Source organism: Martes martes (genome assembly GCF_963455335.1).
Source record: "Martes martes genome assembly, chromosome: 3".
NCBI classification, from domain to species: Eukaryota; Metazoa; Chordata; class Mammalia; order Carnivora; family Mustelidae; genus Martes; species Martes martes.
This window is the reverse complement of record NC_137890.1, coordinates 60,926,804-60,948,070: the sequence shown is the minus strand read 5'-3', so window position 1 is coordinate 60,948,070 and position 21,267 is coordinate 60,926,804. Positions and strand designations below refer to the sequence as shown.

General features: G+C 45.1%; 1 protein-coding gene across 1 annotated transcript in view; it reads right to left on the bottom strand.

Annotated features, from left to right (window-relative positions):
- The window catches only part of FAM124A (family with sequence similarity 124 member A), a gene marked incomplete at both ends in the record, with an annotated part of 107,131 nt that extends 99,093 nt beyond the window's left edge, over positions 1-8,038 (bottom strand). The window contains one exon of the mRNA XM_080799753.1: positions 7,974-8,038. Within this exon, the coding sequence (XP_080655879.1) occupies positions 7,974-8,038 (65 nt within the window). The remainder of the gene's footprint in view (positions 1-7,973) is intronic.
- Between the last annotated feature and the right edge of the window lie 13,229 nt (positions 8,039-21,267).

Genomic DNA, 21,267 nt, shown 5'->3' with positions numbered 1-21,267 from the left:
TGGCCATCAGGAAACAAAGGCACAGTGATGTTTGACTGATTTCAGTTCCAGCTGAGAAGAAATCCTGCTGCACATTACAGTAACAGGATGTGGGCTGTGATAGGGAAAGGGAAAAGGCAGGGTTAGGGCCAGGGTGAAATTACCCATCAGTTTCGAGGCTGAAAAACCAGCTGCTGGCACTCAGCCTCTGTGAGAATGGGCATCTGGCCAAGGATCTGCCTGCTTAATCTCTTCGAAGTTTCTGCTCTACTTGTGTGGCTGGGAAGCCTTCCCTCTCTGGCAACATATCTGGTATAGAAGCTCTTGGTTTTCTCCCCCCAGTGTCCCAAAGTCATTCTCAGTAAGGAATTAATCTCTCAGGCACACAGGGATTTATTCTTCAAGGTGGTGGTCAGGGGACATGGTTATGCAAATAAAGTAGTTAATTATGTTTAATTTTCCACAGATACACTTTTATTTACTTAGCCTCATGTTGCTTTTCTTAAATCATTCAATTTTCACTCCATTGACTTTGTTACCATATATACAAAACTTCAAAAAAATCATAAAAAGCACACCTCTTAGTAGTTAAAATAACCTATATCGCTCATGCAAAATGATGCACTGATTTATTGGTAGGAGAACAAAATGGAAGAAAAACAGCATGCGGTTTTCTCTTTTCAAATGAACTGTCTTAGTAGTTACAGAATGACTGAATCTTAAGGCTGGAAAGAATAGCAACTATTAACATTTGCATATCCCTTTATGTATTACAAACTGAATCCGCCTATATCTAACCCAGTTTTTTATGTTATCGGTTAGGAAACTAAAGTGATACCATTGGCGAGGAGACTGGGAGGTGGTCAATGGACCTGAAGTAGGAGTGCAGGGTGATGGTGAGGCAGGACCTGGAAGGTAGGATGACTGGCTATAGAGCATGGCGACATGCTGGCTAAGGGAGATCCAAGACAGGATCAGGATGGTCAGGATGAGTCACCCCCAGAGTGGATACATTCAATTCTTTCTCGAACCAGGCAGGGTATAAATTAACTTTAGGACCAAACTTAGAAATGTGGTAACTGTGTGTTAATATTTTAGTTATTTATTCGACACACGGAGAGAGAGAGACAGCAACACAAGCAGGGGGAGTGGCAGGCAGAGGGAGAAGCAGGCTCCCTGCTGAGCAGAGAGCCCAACATGGGGCTCAATCCCAGGACCCTGGGATCATGACCTGACCCGAAGGCAGACGCTTAACCTACTGAGCCACTCAGGCGCCCCTATTCGTTTTATTATTAGAAATTTGTCAGTATTTTCAGCTAGGATTTTCCAAAATAACCGAGGCAGATGGGTTTCACAAATGCATGTATTTTAAAGATCTGCATACAGATGGAGATGAATGTAGAATGAAATTTACATGTGAAACCTATTTTGAGAATCTTAAGGTGTAATGGTAGTATTTTAGGGCAGGTGCTAACAAAGCGAACATCCCTGCCATGCATCTCTCCGTATGTATTTCTTGTGACTAAAGGCACTGCCTGGGTCAAAGCCTGGCAGCTGGTCAGTCTCCTGTCACTCTTGGTCCGCTCCAGTTCCTTCCCCAAACAGCAGCCGATCTTTGCAAGGCACAAATCTGATCATGTCACTCTTTGGATGAAGTTCAAGCACAACATAAAACCCACTTTTCATGAATGATGGTCTCTGCCCAGCTCTGCAGTCTCATCCATCACCCCAACTTCCATCTCTGTCCGCCATCAAAATGGAAATCAAATGGGAAGAAAATCCCCTAAAACCTTACGTTGCTTTCCAGCCTCTGATTCTGTTTATGAAATTTGCACACAGTTGCCATAATGATGGAGATAGAATTTTAAACTGCTCTTTTCACTACACACCATCACAACATGCTGCTACATAGTTCTTATCATTGTAATTTTAGATAAAGTGATGTACTATAATTTATTCAACCATATGCCTTTTGTTTGCTATATGATTGTTTCTAATTGTTCACTTTTGCAAACCACACGATGATGAGATACTTGCATATATATATATACACACACACACATATATATACACATATACATTGATATTTACTTTCTTTTCCTTAGAAAAAATGATCATGATGGGAAACAGGAACTGAGTCAATATACAAACACTTTTATAGCCCATAAAATACATTCCAAATAACTTCAAAAGGTTATTTATGGGAAATATTGTTGGTGAAAGACAAACTGTTAAGCTTAAAACAATTTTGTGCTTAAACAGGTTCAAACAATTTCAGATATTGACTATAGTTCTCTGGAGGGGTAGGTTACCCCCAGCTTTTTTAGGATAGGAGGGAACAGCAATCGGGCACCTGTCTTGTGAATCCTGTTTATTGGTCTTACACCCCAAGAATTTACCCACCTAGCTCTGAATAAGACATTCAACTCTGTGAGAATGAAGCCTGAGAGGTGAATCCATGAATTTTGGGAAGAAAAATGTATGGGCACGTGATACAGATAAGCAGAATGATGCAAGGATTAGAAACTTTCACACACCTGACACATAGAGTAAACACATTTATAAACACTACATTTATTTGGTATCTCTGCCAATCATGACCAGAAAGTTAGATGCAGTCCCTTAACTGCCTTTTAATTACAATTATACATACAGGGGTTAAGTGTAAAGGGGTCTGCACTTAAGATAGTTTATCACTGTCAGCAGCCTACTTGCCCATATAGGTATAGGCTACCACCTTAAATTCTCTTTTTCCAGGAAAATCTTGGCATAAGAATTGATCTTGGCATTTTGATAATATTGATTTTGACATTTCGGTAAAACATCAGCTCAGTGCATCACGGACCGCATCTGCTAATTCTCAGTCCATTGAATTAGATGCCATGGTAGCTCAGAGCTAACTAGCTCCACCTTGAACACAAAGATAATTGAGTACCTAATAGATCATCCTGTCTTCTTTGCAAGATTTCCCCCTTTACTGTTCTCTAAACCTGTCCCGTCTTCAAATTTATTCCCCCATTCGTTCCCATTCACCTGCTTATAAACTCCAGCCCTGTGAATTGTGTGCTATCTCTAAATCACAGTGAAGTATCAATTGAAGGTCACCCAAAGGGTATGGTAGGAGTATTTTTTCAGAAGCTCAGTGACAGGTGACAGGGAGGTGGAGGCTCATTAGTGCCAGACAAACTTGTGAATTAAAATAATGCACCAGATATGGTCCTATTTGAAAGAGTGGCTCAGATGCCCTATCTGGGAGACATCACAAAGGATAAACCCGTTAAAAAGCATTCATCTTACTTTTTGTCTTTTATTTCAGTTTGCAAAAACACAGCTTGTCCCTCTGTGAAGGGATTCTGTTTCTTAGGGTAGTTTACCATAGTCAGTAGCTGGCTTGCCAGTTTTTTCTAATGAAAAATACACAGGAGCACAAAACTTGCCTTCAAGTGCATTTGGAAAAGGGGAGCTCCAAAATGACATCAATTGCCACAGAACAATACTAGTTAGCTTTTAGACTGGCCTGTACTAGGTGGGTCAGACAGCAAAGACAACATTTCAAGCAAAAGAAAATGTCTGAGTAGGAATCAAGAATTAATTGCCCATCAGTGGTTCCTGGAGAGACAACTTCGCTAGGTGGGAAGCATGCCGGAGACGCAGGCTTCAACTGAGGCCACTAACTAGTCATGCACCCTCTGAACCTCCATTTCCTTATGGGTAAAATAATTATATTGAGACAGATCCTATCGTCTCGCAGATGTTCTGAAAGATGTTCAGATTGTTCATGGCATTTAAAAACATTAGAACATCTACTGTGATGAGTATAAAGAACATAGGATCTTGAGTGCACCCAGAAATATACATTTTTATTATATAAAGCTCTAACTTTGTCATTCAGAGTCTTCTTCATAACAATACTAACAGTACGATGAGAAATAATTTTCTGAGGGTTCACTTATGCCAGACTTTAAATGTATAGACTAATTTAATTCTCAGAACCACCCTGTGAGGTGGGTACTATCATTGTCACATTTTACAGAAAAGAAAACTCAGGGCATGGAGTTGAACCCCAGCAGCCTGACTCTCTTGACTGTCACTTTCAAAGCGATCAGCACTACCTGCCCACTGGCAGCGGAACCCAAAATGTTCTTGGAACCTTTGATCACGCTGCCGAAAGGATCCATAGTCAGCTCCACATATACCCCCAAATCCTTTGCTCCTATGTTTTGTTCACGCCTGCCTGGCAACAGTCCCTCTCCCTGACCATCTCGACCACTCACCATCTCCCCCTGCCTACCCCTAAGGTAGTTGAGCACTGCTGCTGGAAATTTGATAGCAAGCTAGACTGGGACCTTCATACATTTATAATCATTAATCTCGGTTGGGTTCTCACTCAACATTACCCAAGCAATTATTTCAAATCTCCACTTTCCTGGGGAGGGTGCTGCATTTGCCCAGAACAGAAACCTGTCTTCCCTGCTAAGCTGTAAGAAGAGAGCTGTCCCTCCTTCTACCCAAAGCCCATTGAAATGAGAGGTCTGAAGTCCATCTGCCTTCACCTTTTCAGAAAGTGGACATTACAAACCATCGGTTTTTCTCCTATATCTTTATCTGTGCCCCCCCCCTTTTAAAAAGATTTTATTTATTTATTTGACAGATGGAGATCACAAGTACACAGAGAGGCACGCAGAGAGAGAAGAGGAAGCAGGCTCCCTGCTGAGCAGAGAGCCAGATGCGGGATGTGATCCCAGGACCCTGGGATCATGACCTGAACCAAAGGCAGAGGCTTTAACCCACTGAGCCACTCAGGCGCCCATATCTATGCCCCTTTTTATAGAGTCTTTTCTATAAGCATCTCTTTACAGGAGCCTAATTATTGCCTATGCTTTGGGAATCCTTCCTGCATCCCACTCTCCCTTCCAGCTACCACCTCTCCTCACCCTCCCTTTCTCAGACAAAGGGCTCCGTCTACCTTCTCTTCCACACAGTCCACTCCCTCCTGGAGCCGGGCAGACCTGGCTTCTGCCTCCACCTGCCACTGTCCACGGATCCACCTTTTCCTTCATTACCTGCATTTGCAAAAAAGGCACTTCACATTCCTTTAGCTTAGTGAGTTTCTCAACCGCACAGCCGATGCCTTTCCCTTCTTCCCCTTGTCTTCTAGGACACCTCATCCTTCCTCTTGTCGGTGTCTCCTTTTTCTCAGGCCCCTTTCTCAGCTCCTCCAACTTCACCTGGCCTTTAAGTGTTGTCATTTCTCAAGGCTGGTCTTAAACAGTATCTGCTTCGCAGTTGTTGAAAAATCAAATGTGTTAACAAAATATGTAAAGGCTCAGTCCCCAGCACAGAGTAAGATGCCAGGTGTTTACTATCTTTACTATCTTTGGTTGATTTCATCTACTCCTAGGAATGCAACTGCCATTTTTTGGCTGACCATTCCCAAGCATACTGTCGTCACACCCATATCCTCTCTGACCATCTCTCTAGATAAACTCAACCGCTGGCTCATCATCCTTCCTTGGCTCTCTCTCAATACCTCAGATGCAACATGTTGAAAATGAAACTTCTCCTACCCTGCCCAAATGTGGTGGCGAGGGGAATCACAGACTACTTCGAGAATCCGGTGAAAAGTAAGTCTCTTCTTCCCAAAATTCACAAAGAATGTCATTTTGCATGTGACTTCAAGCCATTCATGGGCCTCAAGTTGAGGACCCCTGCCTTAGCCGACGGGTCACCTGAGCCGAGTCTTAAAAGAAGATAGAGTTTCACCTGGTGGGCAGGCATGCCAGGTGGAGAAGGGCAGAGCTGGGGAAAAGGGCAGTTTGACAAAAGCAGAATCAGAAACACCTTGCTGATGTGGCTTGAGGCAGGATACAAGGGTGGGGTGCTGAGACACAAAGCCAGAGAGACAGAAGGGGACCCAAACACATTGGGACTTGTAGGTACTTGTAAGCTCTTGGTACGTTAGAGATGACAGAGCCACTAAAGGTTTGGGAGAGAAGCGTGATCAGATTTGTATTTTAAAAATAATAGTGATAGCACACATGTGTAAAGTCTCCCCAGGCAGCTACATGAAAGCTGGGAGTGAGTTCTGGAAAAGCCAGGAAATTATGAACAGCTTTTTGATAACCAAAACAAACTGCAGGAGATACACGGATATGTGGCAAATACAAGATCAGGAACTATACACTGAAACTCCTTAAGCACGTGCCATTTTACCCTCAGCTTTAGCTTAAGGATGCTACTGAGGCAATAAGGAGTCTTTATTCTATTCTGTCACAACAATACACTTTAGGGCAGAGGCGGTGAAGAGAAGCTCTGGTGTCAGTATATTCAGCAAGCCCCTCCCAGCAACCCTGGCAGCTGTCATGCTTTTTGCTGGGATCCAAGGGTACAATTGCTCCTGGGTCAGGGCTTCTCCTCCACTTTTCCAAGAGAGAAGCCTTGGAAAAAATACCTGTTTTAGGTGAGCTCTGCAAATTGAAAATGAATGGACCTGTTGGAGCCTTATTTTATGCAGCTGAAAATGAGCTGGTTAATTTCACTTTGTTTCTTCTATTCATGGCCTAACTAGCTAACTAGAGGCAGGGGGAAAAAAAAAAGTCAAGGATCTTCAATTACAGTTGATAAATGCCACATACACAAAGTGTGGGGAGAAAACAAGGGAGTTCTGTATTTGGAATCAGGTTACCCCTCCAGAATTGGGTTCTATAGTGAACCGTAAGTGATCTCAAGTTTGGATAACAGCGAAAGCCCATTGCAGAGTACTTGCTGTAGGGCGTAAAAGTGCCAGATTTGGGCTAGGAATGGGGGGAGGCTGCAAGGAAGGGTGAGCCTGGGCAGGCAGGAATGACTGTGTCACTCAGGGGGCAGCCCCTTGTGCCCATTCTGGCCTTGGGCCCCCATCCTGTCCTCTCAAGGCTGCCAACCCCCGAGATTAGTCTAAATCTCCCCAACGTTCCAAGGTGGAGGGTTTCTGTAATCTGGGCAGCTCCTGCCCATCTCCAGGGTTCTCCAGAGAGGAAAGGACACCCTTTCCTCCTGGATCAGTACCGACATCCTGGATGTTTGCTGACTCTGCACAGGAAAATCCTCTAGAGATAGGAGGACCTGGGTGGAAGCATTTACAATGACATTCATCTCCTAAAAGATACTCCATCTTTTTTTTTTTTTTTAAAGATACTCCATCTTTTGTCCCATTCAGGAAAATGGTGTCGTTGGGAGAAGGCTAATTAGTCTCCAGAGGTAAAGGTTTGGGCCAATTGTTTGTGTCCGTTGAAGCGATGAGCACATTTCTTTAAGCAGGGCTACATCATAGCACCAACTTCATCCCACCTGTACCCAAGGCTGGGACAGGTGGGCAGAGAAGTTTGGCCGGGAAAACAGGAGTTGTGGAAGGAGTCTCAACAAGCACAATAAAGCCATGAAATGAGAAATGTCATCCTCTTATATGATTTCTGAAAGACTTTTAGGTGCCAGGTGTCCTATCCTCTTCTTATCCCCAATCCCTCATCCCGGACTCCGGGAGCGGCGGGGCTAGAGGAATAAAGTCCTCGCGGAAGGCTGAAACAAGTGTAAGAGCATCTGTTTCTCTAGCGATGATCTCGGGGGGTCATTGCATTCGCCTGGTATTCCACATCATCTCAGTGATAACGGGGGCAAGAAGGGGTGGTGTGTGGTGGTGTGCGCGAGGTTTACTCTGAACCCTGAGTCCTTCCACTTTTCTCCCTCCCCCCTCCCCCGGGGATGGGGCCCGCCCCACCCGGGGTAGCTACGGACCACCGGGCTCTGCCCTCGGGGCCCGCCCAGGAGACAACCCGCCCGCCACAGCCCCTCTACCTTCCACCCGGGACCAGGCAGGTGGGGGAGCCCCCGCGGCCCCATCCCGGCGGCAGCGGCTCCGGCTCCGCCGCGGGGTCCGCAAAGGTCCCGGCCGGGGACCGGCCGCAGCGCAACTCGGAGAGCGCCCCCCGCCCACGGCCCGGCCCCGCGCGGCTCACCCTCCGGTCTCGGCGCCCGAGTCCACGCAGTCATCCTCCTCGCCACCGCCCGCCTTGGGGTCCATGGCGCGCTCCCCGCCGCGCTCGGCTCGCGGGCGCCGGCTTGACCCGGGGTGTGCTCCCTGCGGTCCGCCCCGCCCAGCCCCGCCTAGCCCAGCCCGAGCTGCTGGCTGGGCTCCCGCGGAGCCTCTCGCGGCCGGGGCTCCGGGAAACAACTCCGGCGCGGGCCGCACTCCCCCGCGCCGCGCCGCGCCGCGCCCTCTCCTGGCCGCGCCCGGCCGGCCACTGGCGACCGCTCCCGCCCCGCCCCGCCCCTCGCCGCTCGGCGGTGGGAGCGAGTGTGTGCGCGCGCGGGATGCGCCCGTGAAGTAGAGCCTGTGCGCGCGCGCGCCGGTGAACGAGACCGCGGGCGCGCGCAAGAGGGTGTGTGCGCGGGGCGTGAGCGGGTGCGCGCGGGTGTGTGCAGGCGAGCAAGTGCTTGGGCGCGCGCAAGAGGGTGTGTGCACGGGGTGTGAGCCGGTGCGCGAGCGTGTGCTAGCTCGGGTGTTGCGCGCCAGTGTGTGGCGTAAGTGCACGAGTGGGCGAGGTGTGTGAGGTCGCGTGCGCCTGTGTTGTGGTGTTGATATAGGTGAGTGGGTGAGGTCGATGTTTGTGCGGGCGCTGAGCGTGTGTGCCGTCTGTGCTTTGTGACCACGTGTGGTGTGTGAATGGATGTGTGTGTGCATAGAAACCGCCCCTCTCTCCTGGGCCCAAAGCCCCAGGATTCTGCTTCCTAGGGATTGACCCGACGTTCCAGAGCCCCAGAGCTGGGAGCAGCACCGAGAAATAAGGGCTGCACCTTGAAAGCAAGGAGGGATCTGGTTCACTACTGGCACTAATAGGAACCTCTAGGTGTTTTCTCTCAGTTCCCTCAGAATTGGCAACACTGAATTCATTATCACCGTTCTTAGTGCAGGTCTGAGTGGCTTCCCAGCACCCAACTTGACAGTTTACAATCAGTGTCATGCATTCTTTAGCTATTAAAAGAAAAAAAAAAAGCCTTCAAAAATAAAGATGTACCTGCATTCAGGAGCCTTTCCAGTTAAGGGGATAATGGATGTTTGTAAAGGACTCTCCATTGGACACCCCCCCCCGGCCCCCACCCCACCCCTGTTCCTTGGAGTGAGGTTATGATTGCTGTTGGAGGGTCATACCTCTTCTTAGTGGGGTGAGGCTGAATGGAAGCTTGAGGGGAGGCAGAACAAAACAACTCACATTTAAATTTGACAGCCCTGTCCAAGCCATTGGAAGGTACTCATTTCTACTTTCTTCTGTTTTCAGGCCAAGTTACTTAACTTCTATGACCCTTACTTATCTGTAAGATGGGGCTATTGATATCTACTCTATAGCCCACTGGGAATTTAACGAGATTTTAAAATTTAATTTTACATACATGTAAAAATACTTAGCATTGGTCCTGATAATGTCAAGCAATAGTCACAGGCAGCTGTCATAACATTTAAAGCACAAGCTAGCTATGTTTCTAATTTCAACTTGCAAAGCAGTGACAAGATATATCTTAAAGAGGAATCTATTTTCTTTTCTCTCCTTCTCCCTCCTCTTCGGTTCTTCCTTCTTTACCTAATTATCACTCCTTTTTTATTTGTATCTTAATTAAATTACACAAAAAGAGGAATCCAATGAATAAAAGAAGAATACAAGCACAATCTCATCATTAAGAAAAAAACACAGGAGAAGGTGCCAACCTCAAATCTTAACTGAATTATCTTTACTGAGGGTAAGATCCTCACCATGCAAAGCAGAAATGGATGTATTATACTCAGTTTGTGCTCATTAGCTGCAAGAAGGAAGTGTGTCAGTTCCTTAGGGGAGAGTCCCCTTGCACCACCCTATATATTGATTTCTAAAAGGAAATTCTCACACAAGGCAAAATTACTGCACATTGCCATTAATGACCATTTGAAATTGATCGATTCATCCAGTAAGTATATAAATACCACACCAGAGGGTGAACCCTGGATACACAAATAAGGGAAAATGGGAACAGATATGATGTCTGCCTTCATGGAACTTGCAATTCAGAGGGGGAGACTAATTAAATTACATATGCTAAGATATAAAACATAAATGAAGATTAAATACCCCAAAAAGAATGGTGTGCTTTGAGAAAGAGAACATTATTTAAAATGGGGTGTCAAGGAATGCTCTCTCGGGAAGGGATATTTTAGCCCTTCTCTGCCTCAGGGCCTTTGCACTTGCTCTTCCTTCTTCCTGGAATACTTTCTCCCAGACTTCCTGTGAGATTCCTGCCATATGTCCTTCAGGACTATGTTCAAATGGTCCTTTCCTTAGAGAACCCTTCCCAGCTAAACCTAAATCCCATCATCCCCTTATTCTGTTCTACTCTTTGTTATAACTCTACCAGGCCCTGGCATATGAGAGATTTACTTACTAATTAGCTGCTCTTCCCTCCCTGTAGAATACCAGCTCCACAACAGCAGGGACTGTTGGGTTCACTGCTACATCCCCAACACGTGGGGCAATAAATGTGTTCGTGAATGAAAGGGATGCAGCCCCAGGGAGGAGGCAGGAGTGAAGAGAGCTTTCCAGATGGAGAGACCAGGGAATGTGAGGCAGGATAGGGCACTAAGAATTCAGTTAGAGTGGAAGAAGGCTGGGTGACGAGAACACAAAGTGGCAAAGAGAGTGAGGGATTTCTATATAAATGTGTCATCTCCGGGAAATGAATAGACCATTAGAGCCTATTTGGAAAGTAGAAGGACACATAATGTCAGTGCCATCAGATGGAAGAAATTGATAAAGTGTAACAAACATTCTACCATGTTAGTGTCCTTACCACCACGAGGAAACCTACTTTGTCAATCTTGGGTAGGGACAATTCATATTTGTCCCTTCGCTGCATACTCAGGAAAGGTCGATGAAGCAGGTTTATCTTTTCATTTTACAGTCAAGGAAACTAAACCTCAGTGAGTCCAAGTGCCTTGCCCCAGGCCACCCAATGCACAAGCAGAGGAGCCCGGTGGACCATTTACCATGCGTGGGATCTCTGTCACCTACCTGGAAGGCTAATGTGTGGCCCAGTCACATCTTCAGGAGGATGGCACAAGAGAAAGGGTGGAGGAAAATGGTAAACTAAGTGCAGCCCTTGGAGAGGGGGCCAGGGAAAATGGATGTTACTTAAACTATTTCAGGTCTTCTCAAAAATCCAGAAAAAGGTCAGGCCAGACAAAAAACAAAAACAAAAACAAAAACAAAAAAACCTGGACTGCATCTCAGAATGATGCATTGATTTAGGTCCCCTCAATCAAAGGGGACTCAGGTATTATATTTATCATCGGCACAACGTCTGATGGCAGCTCAGTGATGCACTTGTTATTGGGGAGAGAAGTTTGAACAATAACCACGGTCCCACAAACAATAGATCTCGGTTATATGAGGGCTCCCGCTTCAGTCCTTGGAGCTTAGGAGCCTCACATTATTTGTTATGTATTTGCTGAAAGAGCTGCCAGCAGGTAATCAGCATGAGGACCTTGCAGCAATCAACAGAAGGTATACTGCCCATAACGTTTGCATGGTTTCCAGGCTTGACTTCCAGCCATTTAGCACTGATTGCCATAATCACGGGGTACAGTGCCCCCCATCTCTTTCCCCAGCAAGATGGGGGCAGAGGAGTATCAGTGGTCTTCTTAAGGTGTCATGCTTATTGCCTTCAAGGTGTTCCTATCAGTCTGAGGACAGCGTGGGAAGAACACTGAGGGTGCTGTTACAGGCCAGGAAATGCAAACCCTGGGTTCTGGACCTGAACCTGTCATGTCACTAGCAAAGAAGGGGCCTCTCCACTGTTTCTAAAGCTCTTGCTGCATTTTGGGCATTGTAGTAGCGGTTTTACATACACGATCTCTGGAATCCTCACAGAAACCTGGTGAGGCTTTCTTTGTCCTTCAGACACACTTGTTGGTACAAATCTCGTGGGAGACTTAAAGCCCTCCAGAAACTAGGAAGTATATCAATCCTAGATGTCACTGATTTTTTTTTTTTTTAGATTTTATTTATTTATTTGACACAGAGAGAGAGATCACAAGTAGGCAGAGAGGCAGGCAGAGAGGGAGGGGGAAGCAGGCTCCCTGTTGAGCAGGGAGCCCAATACAGGACTGATATCACAACCCCAGCTGAAGGCAGAGGCTTAACTCACTGAGCCACCCAGGTGCCCTGTCACTGATTTTTTAGTCACTTGTTCTCAGATGCACTGACAACATTCTCATGTTCTGTTTCACCTACCATGCTCGTTTCAGTCTCTGCTGATGTTTTCGCATGTGTTGGTGTATTAGAAAACAAGGCCATTCATCCGTCTATTTATTGAGCTCTCACTGTGCACCCAGTACCAGGGACATGATGGGGAATGAGCCAGAGACAGTGGCTGGCCTAACAGAGCTGTTGAGGTCAGGAGAGGACAGTTTATCATATTCCAGGCCCCAAAGGCAGGACTGGCTTTCCCACCAAGACTTGCCTTCCTTAGATGGCTCCTCAAAGCTCTTGACGGGGTGTACGGTGTGTTGCGGTCCATTAGGGTAGGACTGGCATATCAGAGTCCTTTACTAAAGGAAAAAAAAAAAAAAGGAAAACCTCGAAATAGTGTGATGGTAAGTAAAGAGCATCAGTTTTACTGATGAAAGAGATTAGTAATTAAGAAGGACATAAGTAATTGGGAGGGGCTGAGGGTTTTGAACAACCAGAGGATAAGTAGCTTGAAGACTAAGAATATGAAGCATTGGAGATTGAGAAAGGTAGAATTTAAAATCTCCTGGGCATGGGATTGGCCTGGCTTTGAGATTCAGTTTGGAAGGAAGCTGGGCCACACCTTGCATGAGTGGACCTTCTGGACCATTTGCTGAGAGGCCAGCCTAATCTAAGATAGTTCTTTAAATGAAATACTTGTTTAGGGTATGCAGAAGCAAATAGAATGGGAAAATATGTTGGTTTGGGAAGTTTTGCTCATTCCCAAAATCCACGTGTCCCAGAAACAAAAATTTCAGGTTAAAAAGAGATTGGGGCGGGGGGGGAATCTCTTTCTTCCAAGTCTCCAGAAGAGTTTATCTAATGTGAAAAATAAATATTATGATCATGACAAGAAAAATTATAAACTATTGACAAATCTACTTAGACAAAGAAAGCCACTAGCCTTACATGCAAACATAAGGGGACCAGATGGCAAAGGGATAAATGGAACTAAGGATAAATGGTTGAGTTGGAAAATAATCTCATTAAAGTATGAATGACTCGGCTTGGATAAGAGGGAGCAGGGACGGTGGTCCTGACTGGGAGGCTTCCCAAGACTCTGAGCCTATGTTTCCCAGTGTGAGATCTGGAGTCCAGGACCAGACACACCACAGTATGCCCACAGTTACCCCTCAAACCGCCAGGGGTGGGCCAAAAGTGAGAGGGGAACAGGAAAGACCTCTGGAAAAGTGCTGTGGAAATTTAAGAATACGATGAAACTTTAGACTCAGAACGCTGAGGGTAGCTGAGCCTTCTGGGAATTGTGTCCGGGTCACCCACTTGTCATCACACTGATGGTCTAGACTTGGACAGGTGAGCTCTCTGTCATCCTCACATTCTGACACTTTCCTTCTGTGACCCAATCTTCCACAGCTTTGTCCACCTGCATTAATCTGCTAGGACTGTTATAACAAAGTCCCCCAGACTGAGGGGCTTAAAACCCAGGGATTTATTTTCTCACAGTTTTGGAGGTGGGCAGTCCCACATCGTGGTGGTGACGGCGGGTTTGGTCTCTCCTGAGGTCTCTCCCCTTGGCTTGCAGACGGCTGGCTTGTCTCTGTGTTCTCACACGGTCACTCTGCTTTGCACGCACATCCCTGATATCTCTTTGTGTGTCCAAATTTCCTCTTTTTATAAGGACACCTGACAGATTGGATGAGTGTCTACCCCAATGCTTCATTTCAACTTCATTATTTCCCTAAAGACCTTATCTCCCTGGGATACTAGGGGTTGGGCTTCAGCCTCAGGATTTGGAGGCACACAATTCAGCCCATCACACTGCCTTTGAAGGCGTCTCATGTAGGAGGTAAGGTGGGAAGACTGACTTTTGATGCCGGCCAGACTACCCACATTTAAACTGTCCCTCTCTCACTTTCTAGGTTTATGATGTGGGGCAAGTAAGCTCTCTGAGGAGTGGATCTCTTGTTTGTATCTCCGACATACCAAGAGCTTTGGGAGGACTGAGAAGTTAGCACACAGAGGGCTGACATAGTGCCTGGCATGTGTGAAGTGTTGGGTGTTACCATTCTGCTCTGCAGTCAGCTTCCAAATCGCTCTCTCTCTCTTAGTGAGCCTCTTGGGTTCTGCGTCTGACCGTCCAAATGCTCTTGACCCTCTCCATACGAACGCCATGCCCGTGCACTCACGGACTCCTCAAAATGACACTGACCTGATGATCCTTCTGGATCTGCTCCACATGAGAGAGAGACCCTGTCTTTGAATGCTGACAGTCATTGGTGGGAGATCCAGGCAGGTAAACCCTACACCTCAACACCACATGAGAATGTTATGACAGATGTCTGTGGGTTTCAGTTTAGAAATGTACAAAATGTTGTCTGAGCCAGTGGAAGTGAGGAAACTATGCATCCTCAGCAGCATGTTGTGATGAGCACTGGGTGATGGATGGAAGTGCGGAATCACTACATTATACATACACCTGACACTAACATAACACTGTATGTTAACTGAACTTAAAATGAAAAACTTTAAAATAAAATAAATGTACTTTCTGTTGTAAAAAAAAGAAAAAGAAAAAGAAAAAGAAAAAGACAATGTTTGTTGAGCAAAAGGAAGGACTCGAGTTCACCAAATACACAGAGAGAGGAAGGGCGGAAACCTTGCTTCTCTGAGGCTCCCCTCCTGCTCCCCCGACCCCTTCTGGGGAGTGGACATTACAGACATCTTGGTTCCTCCCCTGGTCCACTGAGAACCTCAGTGTTTGCTCACGATCATCACTTCCACCAAAGTCTTGCCTTCATTTTCCAATTGCTCCAACTACAGTCGACAACTCCCAGATGCAAACCTCTGACTGCCAATTCCAACCTTCCCACTCTTGTTTCTGTCTCCCGACCTGTTCCCTAGCCTCATGAAGGCTTCATTGGCACATCTCCAAGTGGAATGTGTCTAAATGTCTAAATGTCTAAAATGTGTCTGGATGGATCTGCTATTGCCCGACAGTACGCCTGACAAACTTTTGTCACTACCACCTACTCACAGAATACAGGCAAACACCTCCCCACAGCATGGACCTTTCTAGCTTTCTTTCTCTTTCTCCCTTCTTTCTACTCCCTGTGACAGATCCTTCCTGGTCCATCAGCTACTCTGGATCAGGGACAGCACTAGATGCTGTGGACAGACATAGGGTCCCATCCCTGCCTTTAATAAGCAGCTGCTTATTAAAGTTATTAAAGAGTTAGAAAGTGACTAGACAGTTTGCAAACCATGTGATAACTTCTCTCAAACCCAAAGAGAGGGCTGAGGGGTTTCTCCTTATCTCTGCCAACTCCTGGACCTTTTATATAACACCTGTTGGTGTACTCACCTTGTCTGCTTACTTTTTTTTTTTTTTTTTTGTGCCAGAACCACGTCTGGGCGCCTGGAGACTTCTTTCTGTGAGGTAGGTTTACAAGTATCAGGAGCCACAGAATGAGAAGTTTGCCCTATTGGACCGGTGGTCTCCGTGGGTTGAGCCAAGCCTCAGGCTCAGATTACCACTGTGCTGGGTGGACCAGTAGGTGGCGCCCTGACTAGACCGGCCATCCTCAAGATGGCGGCTGGAAGAACCACCAACAGTATCTTTGAGATACTGGCTCTGGTAATATGGTTGTTGTTTTTTTTTATAGTCTAAGAACCTGACTTTGTCAACATGCACAATGACTACCTTCAAAATAAATCCTTTCCACCTAAGGCTCCTATCCCCAGGAAAGTTTCCCTGTTGCTTGCTCCTTCTATCCACTGTATCTTCAACCTTTCACAGGTCTCTCCACTGACATTGAAATACACTCACCTCTCTCATGTTCAAAAAGAAAAAACCAACCTTTTTAACCCTATGTTCTCTATCAACATCTGCCACTCCTTCACACAACACATTTTTCTGAAAACGTGGTTTCTGTTTGTAATCCCTTTCTCCTTTCCGTTCCGGGTAGGTTTCTGTTGCCTTCCATACTAGTAACTTCTCCCTTCTTTCGGGGACAGGCTCTTCCCTTGGCTTCCATGGTATCATATGCCCTGGTTTTCTTTCCGGCCCCCTGCTCACATCTACTTTGTTTCCCATGTAGTTTCCCCTACTGTCTTTATGGACAGGAGTCCTCAGGGCTGTCGCTAAGTCCCCCTTCTCCTCTTTCTTTGCATTCTCTCCCTTGGCCTGTGATTTCAGCTGCCACACACAGGACACCCAACATGACATGTCCATGACCTCTCCAGCTCTGACACCTCCTCTCTGCCTTAGGCGGGTCTGTCCACCTTATTATCTCTATGACATCTTTCCTTGAAGGTTTCAAAGGCACTTCCAGTTGAAGTGCTGTAAAACTGAGTTCATGAACACCATCCCCGTCCTTCCCGCCCTCCCACCCTCACACCTGTCATGGTTCTCTTCTCCATCCCTCATCCAAGTGAATAGTACCATCATGTGTCCTAGTTGCAAGCCAGAGATCTAGGTGTCATCCTTGAAAACTCTCTTGTCCTTAACCACTTACCAATGCATCACCAAGTCCTGTCAAAATCTTTGTCTTGTCTCCAACTCCACTGCCATCATGGTAGTCCTTTCTTCCCTCTCTAGGCTAGCCTATTATGCTAGTCTTCAAATGGCTCTGTACATCCTTTCCCACTTCTCTAGACACCATATTCTTCCTGAAAGACAAGTCTGACTGTGTCATCTCTTCCACAGTCTAAAGGATTGTGATAGCTTTCAATTGCTCTTAGAACAGAGACCAGAATTTTACCAAACCTCCAGCCATGTGTCATCACAGCCCCTCCCCCACCCCATTCTCCCTGCATTCTCTATGCTCCAACTACACTGGCCTTCTTTAGCTCCTCAAATGATCTGCTGTGCTTCATCTCCAAGCACATTGGCTTATGCTGGTTTCTCTATCTGGAATACTCTTGCTAGCTCATCTTAATCTACTTGGTCATCAGATCACCTCTCAATAATTATTTCCCCCTACTAGATGGATCCCTCTATTTACATATTCAGAGGCTCTTAACAAAGAGGTCATCTCATATTTGTTTGTATGGCTCTTTGATCATTCCTTTTTCCACCTGTAAATTATAAGTTCCACAAAGACCAGACTGTTCTGCTCACCATTTTACCTTCAGTGCCTAACATAAGGTTTACATATGCTGCATGTTATTACAACAGACACATCTCTGCCTAGCATTTAACCCTGAGTCTGGCACATAGTAGGCATCCTGCAAATGTTGCTGAAAGGGTGACTAAACACATGGGTTGTGAATATTCTAAGCTCTTGGAGGAAGCCAGAAAATTCTCAAAGATATTCACCTTTAAAAAAAAAAAAAGGACTTATGGTCTTATTAAAGCATTCATCACGGGCAAGGCAGAATATGTAACTGAGCAGACATGGTTCAAATAATTAGGTTTTATCCCACTGGGAGATTTACTTACTGGAAGAAGCAGGGGAAAAGGGTACAGTGAGTGACAGTGGTTAATTCTCACAACCTCTCAAGAGTTGACCCAAGTGACCTCTGGACTCTTCCAGGCATGAGTAATATAATGTGGAAAACATTACTTTATGAACTGGCTCTGTTTTGGTGTTTTCATTTTTCCATAATATTTTCCAGAATTCAAAGTATTATTTCAAGTCATCACAAGGTAAATTAGGTCATTTTCTTCCCATTCTATCCTTGACAGGCAATCTTCTACTGTGACGGTCATTTTGACATGTCACCCAGGATTCTCACAGGGTAGAGGTTGCTAAGCACTGAGAACTGTTTGCTGGAGGTTGTGGAATCTTCTCTTCTGGAAGGGAAAGGAGCTCTTTAAAATACAAGGATTTCTTAGTTCCTGAGGGTTAGGTTAAATGTTCTCCTGCTGAAGGGGAGTGGATTGATCCCATGAGTTCCCCAGGTCTCCCTTTGCATTATGATTCCATGATCCTATTAATGTTTGACAGAAGGGCAAGTCTAAATGTGCAATTCCATATAACCCTTGAGTTTTCTCCGGGGGATGAAATTGAATAGAAAATGGAATATATCATAGTGATGGGAATCTAGCTGTGTGCTTTGGAATAGTAACTAGCTGCACAGCTTTATCACCTTGGAAACATGCAGGGCCTGAGATGGTGATCTTAGAGGGCTTATGCTACTGACTCCAAATTTATCTGGATTTGGCTTCATGGTGGGAGGAAACACATGTGATATTTTATCTGTGAGTCTGAGAACACTGACAAATGGTGTTCTAAGTGATTTAAGAAACCAGTAGTGCATAAACTAAATGGATCAAGGTGCAACCCGTGGTTTTATGCTAAAAAGAAGGGAATGTGGGGTGCCTGGGTGGCTTAGATGGTTAAGCATTTGCCTTCAGCTCCAGTCATGATCCTGGGGTCCTGGGATCGAGCCCCACATTGGGCTCTCTGCTCAGTGGGGAGCCTCTGCCTCTTCCCATGCTTGTGTTCTCTCTCAAATGAATAAATAAAAAATCTTAAAAAAAAAAAAAGAAGAAGGGAATGTGGGTCAGTGTGCTGTGGAAAGTTTTATGTTGTTTTACACATGATGCTAAATATCAAGATGATTCACGAGAAAAGAAAAAAAAAAAAAAGACTGTCAAACATCTGCCCATTTGGTTTATTTGATGCCAGACACTGAGATATTTGGAAACATTGAAATGTCTGACATTGTAATGATAAACTTTCTGGATGAACAATTATGTGGGTTTTTTCTTGAATTCCTTATTTTGGTGCTGCATACATCATTTTTGAAAAGTTGCTTTACTATATGTTAGTAGGATTTACATTGCATTTCAAAACATAATGTACAGTTATCCAGAGATGTGTTGTTGTTTTTTGAATAAGTGTTTTCCAATTCTATGATATAATTTTTCCCAACAGAAAGATTGTAGAAACTTCCATTTGCCCTCTGATCAGCAGTGCACACAGGGAGCCGCAACCTCCTCCCTAGAGTACTTCTTTCACTTGGTATCACCCCTATTTGTTCTCTTCCCACATTTCTGGACATTGCTTCTCAGATTTCTTTGCCAAATCCTACAGATCAATCTGACTTTTTGTATTGGAAGAATACAATTAGAATGCAGTTGGAAGAGTACAATTCTCTTCTAATGTCTCTCTCCTCTTTCTCCACTCATTCCCTTGATGATCCTATGCATAGTCATCAATACAAGCACTATTAATAGGACGACTTCTAAACTTACAACTTTGACCCATTTCTCTCAGCTGAGCTCCAACCTTAAGTTCAATTCCCTCCGTGGTATTCTCTTTTGGATGTCTCAGAGATGTGTCAAACGCAACATGTCCAAAACAGAAATTATGATCTTCCTCCCCAAACCTGCTGCTTTTCCTCCCTATTTCTTAGTGTATGATCCCACCATCTACAGAAATCAGGGAGTCATCTTTAGTACCTCCATCTGTCCCACTTTTCACATCTGATTATCAGGAGTACACCTGGTAAGTGTCTCTTGGATTTTCCCCTTCTCTTTATCTCCAATGGGAAGAACTCAGTCCGGATCATGGTTGCTAACATAGATGACAGCAATGGCCTGCTAACTGGCACTGCTATACCCATTCTTGCCCTCTAACAATATATTCTATATACCAGATAGAGAACTTTAAAAGAAATGCAAACCAAATCATGTTACTTCTCTGCTTAAAGCCCTTCCATGATCTCCCAACATCCTTAGGGGCAGGAAGAATGGGCTTGCAGGGCAAGACTATACATTATATTTTAGAAATGCTGACCTTGAAATGCCTGTGGGATTCAGTTAGGGTCCACTGGGCAGATACAGATAGAGGTCATAATAGGAGATGTAGCTACGGTAGTTGCTGCAGGAACAAAGAACTGAATGGAGATGTTATAAAGGTAAACTAGGAGGATCCCCATTAGGGCTTACCAAATGGCGATCAAAGTTGAATGTGGCCACAGCATTCAAAAGGCTTTGGAGGATGAGGAACTCTACTTTGCAACCCTCCCCCCTCCCCCCCCACCGAACCAACCAGTGTTTTAGGAGCTGTTTCATATACATCTAACTCACAAGGGATTGATGCACAACCAACATATCAGTTCATTAATTTAGAGTAGAAACAAAACTACTACATTCTTCCAAAGACTTAAGTTCACTGCTAAGTACATTCTCTGCCTGAAGACAAGTTACTGTAAGACAAGTTATAATCAGAAGGCCACTTGGTGAGCTTAACATCTAAGTTAGGGAAGGGAGATAAATAACTCTTATTGAATTGCTGGTCCAGAATATTCATGTACATGTTTCTAGGCACTGTTGAGTTGGTGTCTTGAAATTTTGTTAGTGCTTAACTAAATTTGAGGTTGGGGTTAAAATAATGAAACCATTTCTACCCACACACGAGAATTATTTTCTACAAATGTTTTTTTCTCCCTTATAAAAACAAAACAGCAAACCACCAAAGGAAGACACTGGGCTGTGGAAATGTTCAGCATTTAATAGCAATATTTAGTTCAAAACATGTCATAATTCGAAAGGTAACTTTGTACTCTCCACAGGAACCAGCTGGAAGAATGTTCTAATTTATTAAACTTCTTATCCTGAGGAAGATAAAGCAGTTGAACGAAGAGTCATTTGATTCCTCTCTTCTGCTTGGGTCTTAGAAAAAAACAACCAGAGGAAGAAGCACCATGCTTCTGATGTAATTGCCTTGGGGGAAAAGAATCCGTGAGAAGCAAGCTCTGCTCTAATGAGCAGAAATTAGGAGAGGCACAACGACTGTTCTGAGCACAGGACTGCTGAGGTTTGTGGTATTTCTCCTGCCCCTCCCTACCCATTAGGAGGACACTGAGAATTTCGATCTGAGCCAGGCACTGTTCAACACCCTTCAAACATATTAACTCTTGAACGCTTAAAACCCTGTAAGCTAGATGCTCTATTTATCCCCATTTTACAGACCAGAAAAATGAGGTACAACAATGCATGTAACCTGCTGAAGGCACATAACCAGTAAGTGGCTGAGCTGGGATTTGAGCCTAGGAGGTTTGATTCCTGAGTTAACAATCTCCAGAT